Source organism: Puma concolor, chromosome A1, assembly GCF_028749965.1.
Source record: "Puma concolor isolate L17-30 chromosome A1, mPumCon1.1.hap2, whole genome shotgun sequence".
NCBI classification, from domain to species: Eukaryota; Metazoa; Chordata; class Mammalia; order Carnivora; family Felidae; genus Puma; species Puma concolor.
In genome coordinates, this window is record NC_141667.1 from 149,612,189 (window position 1) to 149,622,409 (window position 10,221).

Genomic DNA, 10,221 nt, shown 5'->3' on the forward strand with positions numbered 1-10,221 from the left:
ACTTAGAGTAACATAAAAATATGAAATATTTAGGGGTGCCTGGGTGGCTCAGTTGGTTGAACATCGACTTCGACTCAGGTCATGAATTTGTGGTTTGTGGGTTCGAGCGTCACATCGGGCTCTGTGCTGACAGCTCAGAGCCGGAAACTTTCTTCAGATTCTGTGTCTCCCTCTCTCTCTGCCCCTCCCCTACTCGTTCTCTGTCTCTCTCTGTCTCTGCCTCTCTCTCTGTCTGTCTTTCTCTCTCTCTCTCTCAAAAATAAATAAAACATTTTAAAAAGTGAAATATTTAGTGTTTAAAGTTGTCAAAAATATGAGCAATCTGTACACTAAAAACTAAAAATAACATTCATGAGAGAAATTAAAGAAAACCTCTTATTTAATTTATTTTTTTAGAAAACCTTTTAAAATGTAGAAATATTCTGTACTCTTAGGCCAGGAGACTAAATATTGTTAAGCTGTCAATTCTTAATTGATAAAATTCCATGCAATCTCAATCAAAACTTCACCAGGATTTCTCATAGAAATTGCCAAACTGATATCATAATTTATATAATAATTCAAAGAACCTATGTTGTCCTGAAAGGGTACTAGCTGTAAAGGGAAATAAGAAAACCTTTAGGATGATGGAACCATTTTGTACCTTGACTGTGGTCATGCACATGAGTATCAAAAGTCATCCAAGTGTACCCTTAAATGAGTAATGTTTATTGCCTATCAAATATAACTCAAAATAAGAAAGAACTAATTTTGGAATAGGGAAAGAATAAAGGCATAAAAATCAAACAAATGAAAAACTAGGCAATGATTAATTTCAGGGACATTCAAAAGTTGTACAGGAAAATAATTAAGATAAGTACACCAACAGTGAATAACAGAGTCAGAATGTCAATAATAAATACTGGCATGCCCCCAAAATGTGATGTGCCTGTATTAAAAGGATTTCAGGAAGAGGAAATGGGACAGTCACCCTTTCAAATGGGAAGAGGGTATAGATAAGATTGCAAATCAAAAATCAAAGATAGCATTATAGGGGTGCCTGGGTGACTCAGTCAGTTGAATGTCGGACTCTTGACTTTGGCTCAGGTCATGATCCCAGGGCCATAAGATGGAGCCCATGCGCAGTGTGGAGCCCACTTGGGATTCTCTCCCCCCCGCCCCAAATAAAACAATTTTAAAGAAGCATTATATACCTGAAACTAATGTAGCATTGTGTGTCACCTATACTTCAATAAAAAGTAGCATTATAGGTATACTATTCAGAAAAATATAAAAGTGCTTACACTGGGCAGTGGGACCCAGGGGTGGAGAGATGAACATTAGGGAACTGGGTTTTCCATCTAAAGACTTGTTTAACTTTCAAAGCTGTACTAATATATTTATTTGACTAAAGTAATTTAAAAAATAAAATGCTTGAGGGGTGCCTGGCTGGCTCAGTTGGTAGAGCACACTACTCTTGATCTCAGAGTCATGAGTTTGTGCCCCATGTTGGGTGCAGAGATTACTAAAAAAATAAATTAAATAAACTTTTAAAAAATGCTTCACCAAATACTTGATTTATTTATTTTTTATATTCATTATTAACAAGAGCATTGAAGGCCATTTTCCCATAGGTTTTTATATTAATGTTCTCTTTAATTTATAAATTATTTGGTTTTAATATTCTTTTTGATATGAAAATTGTAAACAATGCTTTAAACTTTATCAACTGGACACTTCTTTTTACATTTGGATTTTTGGTTTCCAATTTTTGATTATGTAATGGAGACTGTAAGAGAATGTAGCCTATAAAATCACTGTTTGGGGACTCTGTTAATAGCTTTTGTGGTAGCCTAAAAATGGTCACTATTTGTGATTGTTCCTTGGGCTTGAAAAAGAATGTGTAATCTCTATTTCCAGAGTGGAAATGGATGTATTTTAAATCAAAATTTCTTCACTGTTTAAACAAAATCTCTGCCATTATGAGCTTTTGCTTTATGGAAACTATTGTTACATTGCTTCATTTGATGTTTCATTTGAGTTTCTATGAGTTTTTCCTCTATTATAAAATATTACTCTTTTATGATTTATGCTTCTGGCTAACTTCATTACTGCTTTATCTGTAATTAATCGTGTCACTCTTTTTCTCTAATTTTTTACGTAAACATCTCTGGCCAACTTCATATTTGTGTACTTTTTAAAATTATTTATATAGTTTTAAAGGTTTTTATTTTTTAAAGTAATCTCTCCACTTAACATGGGGCTTGAACTCACAACCCCGAGATGAAGAGCTATATACTCTATGTACTGAGTTTGCCAGGTGCCCCTCTTTTTTCTTTTTTTAAAAGGTGAGTTTTGTGGGGGCATCTGGGTGGCTCAGTCGGTTAAGCGTCTGACTTCAGCTCAGGTCATGATCTCACGGTTCGTGAGTTCAAGCCCCACGTTGGGCTCTGTGCTGACAGCTCGGAGCCTGGAGCCTGCTTTGGATTCTGTGTCTCCCTCTCTCTGCCCCTTCCCAGCTCACACTCCGTCTCTCTCAAAAACAAATAAACATTTAAAAAAAAATTTTTTTTAAAGGTGAATTTTGAAAACTCACCTTTTAAAAATTTTGCTTTTTGGGGGCACCTGGGTGGCTCAGTCGGTTAAGCGGCCGACTTCGGCTCAGGTCATGATCTCGCGGTCCGTGAGTTCGAGCCCGCGTCAGGCTCTGTGCTGACAACTCGGAGCCTGGAGCCTGTTTCAGATTCTGTGTCTCCCTCTCTCTGACCCTCCCCCGTTCATGCTCTGTCTCTCTCTGTCTCAAAAATAAACGTTAAAAAAAATTAAAAATTTTGCTTTTTGTAGGACATACAAATGGAAACTTAGAAATACACACTCAAATTCCAATAGCCAGTAGATAACTATTTAAATGACTCCATACACAGCCCATACCCACTATACCCTACCCTCTGTCTTCAGGCAAATATCTCTAGGTGGTGCCTCTGATTTCCTGTGCCAGGGATACAGTCACTATTATATGTTAAAATACAGATTTGAGGTTCTGCTCTTAATATTCACTTTCTTAGGGGGGCATCTGGGTGGCTCAGTCAGTTAAGCATCTGACTCTTGATTTTGGCTCAGGTCATGATCTCATGATTGTGAGATGGAACCCTGCATGAGGCTCCATGCTGGGCGTGGAGCCTGCTTACAGTTCTATGTCTCCTTCTCCCTTGGCCTCTCCCCTGTGCACATTCAATCTCTCTCTCTCTCTCAAAACAAAACCCATAATTAATTTCTTAGTACAAACCAACAGATCAAACTTTGTATTTGAAAGAAGAAAGAATCCAGGGTCCTAAAACCTTACAGATTATACAAAAGAGTCAGTTCAGGGGCAAAGTGTACAGAACAGAGATGCTACCAATGTATGTGGGCCAATTTCACTGGTTCTACAATTTTTCTTCAGGTCTATTTTGGGCACAGAACAAGATACAAGGTGACACAGGCAGGAGAGGAGACATTCTTGAGGCAGTGGGAAGCATCAAGTCTGAGCCCTAAACGGAGTTCCCCTCAAGCAGAGATAGCTGTGTCCAGAGAGAATAGGAACAGAGTGGTTGGTAAGTGCCCCTCTAGTGGAGCCAGGGGGAATCCACCCTGGGGATGCCCAACCTTGGCAACTATGGCTGCCCTGGTCCCTAAGGGAGTCTCAACCTCCAGGGAAGGAAGATCTATTTATTTGCTCCCAATCATCCAAGCCAGACCTGAGAGAACCACATTATCTATCTAACTCTAAATATTCTCCTCCAGTGAGAACAGGTTCCTCAGTCTTCAGCCCTGGCTGACACTGTTGAATCAATCATCCAGGGTCAAGCAAGGAGCCAGTGGAGATGGGGGTTCCATGACCACATTTCACAGCAACAGAGAACAGCCAGGTAAGAAGGGCTGGAAAGCAGGTGTGGGCACGGGACCTCCAACAACTGACAGATTCACGTGAACATAAACATATAGATTTACCTTTGGAATAACAGACACGTAAAATCCCTCTGCACCTGACCAAGCTCAAAGGGGGCATGTGTCCTGGTTTGACATGTACAAGTCTTTCTCTTTTCAGGATGTGCTGCCCACTGCAGGACAGAGCAGGCACGTTTCCAAGGAGGACGTAGGAAAGCAGCAGTGGGAGACGAAGGAGACAGCTCAGGTTAGTGGCGCTAGGGTCAGTGACTGCAGGCTCTTAAAAGAGCCCCACAACAGAGAGTCTTCTGGCAGACATTCGAGACCCTCCCATGCTGTCCCTACTCTGCACCTTTCTGCCAGTTGCTTCCTTGTGTTTGTCCATCCACTATTGTCTATGACCACGTAATTGAGGTATCCCAGAAGGAGAAGCTTCTTGGATGCCACAAAGAGCCCCACAGAGGGGAGCTGGCTTGGGCTGGGGTCTGGGCGCTCAGCAGCTCCGGTTTTGAGGTCCAGGAACACAAACCCTCAATGCTGAAGACCAGATGTCTCAGAGACAGCCACGTGCTACCGAGACTCAGAAGAGATTAGTGCAGGAAACCAGGCATCCACATAGGTAAGTTATATAGGGGTGCCTGGGTGGCTCAGTTGGTTAAGCATCCATCTTTGGCTCAGGTCATGATCTCACAGTTCTTGAGTTTGAGCCCCGAGTTGGGTTCTGTGCTGACAGTTCAGAGCCAGGAGCCTGCTTTGGGTTCTGTGTCTCCCTCTCTCTCTGCCCCTCCCCTGCTTGCACACACACTCTCTCTTTCTCTCTCAAAAATAAATAAACAAAATCTTTTTAAAAAGATTAGTTAGCACTCTTTTGTTAACAGGAAGCTGCATGGGAGATTGAATGAATATTCACGGGGTGGGTGGTGAATATCCATTCAGAGTAAGAGGAATTGCCATATCACCTACTCACTGTGGAATCTCCACCTGCTGGGGTTTAAACCATGAAACAAGAGATTATTTTTTCTAGTAACTGATCTTCTATTGGCGGGTCTCCTAAAAACATCCTGGCCAGATTCATTCATTTTAAGCCATTGCATACTATAAAAATGGTGCTTTTAAGTGGTCAAGAACAGTCTAAATCTTCGATCTCTTGTGTTCTACTCTCTCACGATGTGCCTTGGCTTGGAGTACGGAAGGGGAGGGGGATACTGGTAGATGTACTCTTCCTGATTTGGAGAAAGAAAGAGAGGGGGGAAATCTAGTAGGGGTACTCTCCTTGACCAAGTAAGGGAGCTGTCTCTCCTCTGTTCCTATTTGCTGCTCTTCTGGCTTGTCTGTCTTACTTATGGGCTTTGTTGTTGTTGTTTGTTTATTTTTGAGAGAGAGAGAGAGAGAGAGAGCACGAACAAGGGAGGGGCAGAGAGACAGGGGGATAGAAGATCTGAGGAAGGCTCTGCCCTGACAGCAGTGAGCCCAACTCAGGGCTCAAACTCAGGAACTCAGGAACCATGAGATCATGACCTGAGCTGAAGTTGGATGCTTAACCTACTGAGCCACCCAGGTGCTCCTCACTTATGGGCTTTTATCTCTGTGGGCTGCTCATAGGGGATTTTCCAGGGATTACCAAAGGGTCTCAGAGCGGGCTCAGAGAGGGTCAGAGAGGGTCTCAGAGAGGGTCTCAGCTCTCACTCAATCCCTGTAACCTCCCGCCCCTTCCCCAGTCCCACCCAAACGGCGTTTATGTTGCTGAAGAGCTCCCCTTTCCTGGAAGGCACAGATTTTGTCCTATGAAGTAGCTGTCCCATGTCTTCCACAGGGGCCACCAGCGCTCAGGGAACTCACACGTCCTTGCAATGGCACACAGCTAGCTTCTCTGCCAGCCTTCTTCCTTCTCTCCGCTCTCCCATCTCTGCCCATTTTCTCTTCCCTGCTCTGGGAGAGGGAGGGCTGATCAGCAAGCCCATATGCCCAGTCAGGAAACCAATGGATGGTCTCCCCACGGTACAAGCATCTCCAGTCTTTGGTGGGACTTTTTTGGAGGTCTCCACACTCAGAGTTGGGGACCAGGAAGCCCACCTCCCTCTCCCTGTGGGGTGTAATGAGAGGGCACAGACTTTCTTCAGAATCATTGCTTTTTCTGCTCTCATCTCTCTCACGACAGGACTTGGGGGTTTGGGGGCAGTATTAATTGTGCTCCTGATAGTATTATCCCAGCAAACACTGGCAGCAGGAGCTAACCCTAATGCTGGCAGATTTCCCAGCACAGAGTTTGGGTTATTTAGAGCCTACTGACCTAAAAGGCCCTTATGGACCTTTTCCACAGTTCCCAGACAAGAGGAAAAGCCTCACTGCCATCCTGCTATACCTCTTCCAGCTTTTACTCCCATTTTCATTATGGAGAACAGCCTGCAATTAAAACCAGAATATTCACATGTGCTGTTCAGACACAAGGAAAAAAGCTGCATAAATACAACTTTTTTTTTTTTGTTATAAACAACTATTTGAGTGAGATCGAACAATTCTTTTTTTTTTTAATTTTTTACGTTTACTTATTTATTTTGAGAGAGAAAGTATAAACAGGGGAGGGGCAGAGAGGAGGAGAGACAGAATCCCCAGCAAGAGTCCCTGCGATCAGCACAGAGCCTGAAGCAGGGCTGGAACTCACAAACTGTGAGATCAAGACCTGAGCCAAGATCAAGAGTCAGATGTTTAACCAACTGCACCACCCAGGCGCCCCAGGTTTGGGTTTTCCTTGACGCAAGCCCTGCCCTCCAACTTCTACGTCCCCCATTAGGCATCCTTTCCCTGGAGCGCCTACTTTCAGTAACTCTGGCTACAACCTGGTACTGCCTTTCTACACTTTTATCCTGTGATATGACTTATGAGAAAATGCCTTCAGATGTCAGAATTTTACAATGGTTTTACTAATTTAACTCTGAAAGTGCTAGGACACTTCACTGTTGCTATACTACAAACATCCTATAACCAATCCCCCTAAAATTATACCTGTAACATCTGTTGCCCCAGCCAGTCAAGCCACTTAACCTGTGAGTCTCCTCCCTTTCCTCCTTCTGCTTACCACCCCAGGTTTTAGTTCTTAATCAGGAAGGCCATGTCCCATCCTCTTTACCATCCAAACCCTGAATTCTTCCATGGCTATCACAGCCACAGTGCTTTATCTGACTCCTCCTGCCTATACTAATTTCTTCATGCTAGGAATGTCACTCAGATATACCCCATAATTTCACCCTAGGAACTTGCCTTTCTCTTCAAAAATAATACCAAGTGCCACAATCCAGCTGATTGCATTTTGGCTAGCACAAGAGGGAAAAGAGGTCTCTTTGCAAAATCCTGTGCACAGCGACCTCACCAGCACACTTAGCTTATCTAAGCCAACAGTTGTGAGCAATAGCAAGGATGTTTTGATGCCATGTGGTCACAACATTGAGGACAAACTTCCAGGCACATCCTTCAAAGCCTAAAAGTAGAATAATCCTGGGAAAATGTAGGAGACATCCAGAAAGAATTTGAGGGAGTTGTATACAGTAGCATTTTATTCAGGTGTCGTTGACTCTAAGTCTAAAGTTCTCTTTTGGCCAGCAAAAGAGCAGACGCAGGATTAAAGTGAGAGATGGCTAATTTCCGGGAAAAAGACAAGAGCCCTGAATAAGGGTCCTTGCCCCATATTTATTCAGATCAGAAGGCTTACAAACGTGATGGGCATGTACAAAAAGACAAAGAAACTATGGACATTAACTTGGGGACGTGAGGGAAAAGGGGGTTTTGAAGGTATACAGTGTTTGGGGTTTGGGTCAATATAAAACAAAATCCGGGCACTGGACAGATGGGGAGATGGTTGTTAACAGCAGACAAGAGGCACCGTGCCTGTGTATCTTTGCTAGTCTAGGGGATGAGACAGGGGGAATAACTACAGGGTTAATAAGGCACCCTTTCTTTTGTTAACCATCTCCACTCTGGGCTGTTTTGCCTGCAGCGCAGTGGTCCATAGTCCAATTCACCAATTTACCTAACCTGGTCCTATCCTCCTGTGAAAGCAGCTTTTCGCTATAGTACTAAATTTGGGGTGCTTTCACCCTGAATATCTAATCTTGTTTATTTCATATACCTATGTATTGGGCACCTTTGCACCATTCTTATTTTAGGCCTTTGCCTCTCCCTCTCTATTCTGGGGGCTCTGCACCTCCTCTCAATTTTGGGGTGCCTTTGCATATCCCAATTCCTGGAACCTTTGTGCCTCCCTATTCTCGGGGTGTCTTTGCAATTCCCTATTCTTGGGGTGCCAATCTGGTTTACCCAAACTCGGGTGTGAGCATTTTATGACTTTATAGTTCTTTATGGATTCCTAAGCTTATCCCCCACATTCAGGTAAAAGAACTTGTGGCCTTGAACAAATGGTTAAATCTCCTGGCTTTATTTATTCCTTCTGTTTGATGAAGCTGGTTATTCCTAAAACTTACAGATGTTAATAAGGATAAAGCGATGAACTACATGTAAAGAAGGAGTCTGGATGCCTGGCTATGTTGGTTGTTTTTTTCACTTGGTTGTATTCTCCATAAATGGTAGTTAATCAAAATGTAGAGGTAAAACTAAGGAGGAGTTTGAAGAAAAGGGAATTTAACTGTTTTAGGACTGTAAATGTTATGAGTTCTGTCATTCTAATGTGCTATTACTGAATCTCTCTGAGTCTCAGGGTTTTTATCTCTGATTCCTCTTCTCAGTCTTCCTATCTATGAATGACTGAATTCATCATTCATAAACTAAAAAACTATGTGTGGGAAAATAGCTCCACATACCGGATATTCATTGAATGTTAGTGAAGTATGAAGTAAGCTGTATGTAATCAAAGATAATAAACATAAATTAAAATTATGGAAATTAACCAGCTATTTACTTCAGGAAAGCTAACTCTGTAGAATTATCTAATGTGTGTTATCAATGACAAAACCAGTATCATAAAAAATTTACTCAAATGATGATGTATTATTGTTTATCTACTTTTATATTTAAAGTGAGATTAATTAAGAAGTAAACTTTGGATCTGTTACCATTAAAACATTACAATCTCTAAACGGTAAATGGAACTCAATTAAACATTTCCTTTTACTTAAAAAAATTTTTTAATGTTTATTTATATTAGAGAGAGAGAGAGGGAGAGAGAATGAGAGGGGGAGGGGCAGAGAGAGAGGAGGACAGAGGATCTGAAGCAGGCTCTGTGCTGACAGCAGGGAGCCTGATGCGGGGCTTGAACCCATGAACCATTAGATCATGACCCAAGTTGAAATTGGACACTTAACCGACTGAGCCACCGAAGTGCCCCATATTTCCTTTTATTTCGACCACATTTTCTCCCCTGCAGACATGGATAGAGACAACCAGACTACGGTCACAGAATTCCTTCTCCTGGGACTCTCTGGGCAGTCAAAGCAGGAAGAGATTCTCTTTGGGCTGTTCTTGTGGATGTACCTGGTCACCATCATTGGGAACATTCTCATCATCCTGGCCATCAGCTGTGACAGTCATCTCCATACCCCCATGTACTTCTTCTTGGCTAACCTCTCCTGCATCGACATCTGCTTTTCATCAGTCACAACCCCCAAGATGCTGCTGAATCACATACTGGGAAGCAAGTCTATCTCTTATGTGGAATGCATGACCCAGATCTACTTCTTCATCACTTTCATCAACATGGATGGGTTCCTTCTGAGTGTGATGGCCTATGACCGTTATGTAGCCATCTGTTGCCCACTCCACTACAGCATGATCATGAAGCCCAAACTCTGTATCCTTCTGGTGGTGGTCTCTTGGGTCATTACAAACCTGCATGCTCTCCTACACACTCTTCTCATGGTCCGACTCACCTTTTGTTTCAACAATACTGTGCATCACTTTTTCTGTGACCCCTATGCAGTTCTAAAGCTGTCTTGTTCTGATACCTTTATCAATGAGTTGATGGTAACCATTGCAGGTGGGCTTATGTCGATTACACCATTCACATGTATCACTGTTTCATATGCCTATATCTTCTCTAACGTGTTAAAGTTTCCATCTCTTCAGGGAATAAGGAAAGCCCTATCCACATGTGGATCCCATCTCACTGTGGTGTCCCTCTTCTATGGGGCAATCCTGGGGGTCTATATGCGCCCTTCATCCTCCTACTCAGTCCAAGACACAGTGGCCACTGTCATCTTCACAGTGGTGACTCCCCTGGTCAATCCCTTCATCTATAGTCTGAGAAATCGTGACATGAAGGGAGCCTTAAGGAAGCTAATTATTAGACCAGTTTTGTCAAGACTCTAG

At 42.7% G+C, this 10,221-nt stretch overlaps 1 protein-coding gene across 1 annotated transcript; it reads left to right on the plus strand.

Annotated features, from left to right (window-relative positions):
- Positions 1-9,255: 9,255 nt before the first annotated feature.
- On the plus strand, positions 9,256-10,221 carry LOC112860707 (olfactory receptor 1f45-like). The gene has a single exon (XM_086716677.1). It carries the CDS (start codon positions 9,283-9,285, stop codon positions 10,219-10,221), a length of 939 nt encoding a protein of 312 aa, XP_086572803.1. The 5' UTR covers positions 9,256-9,282.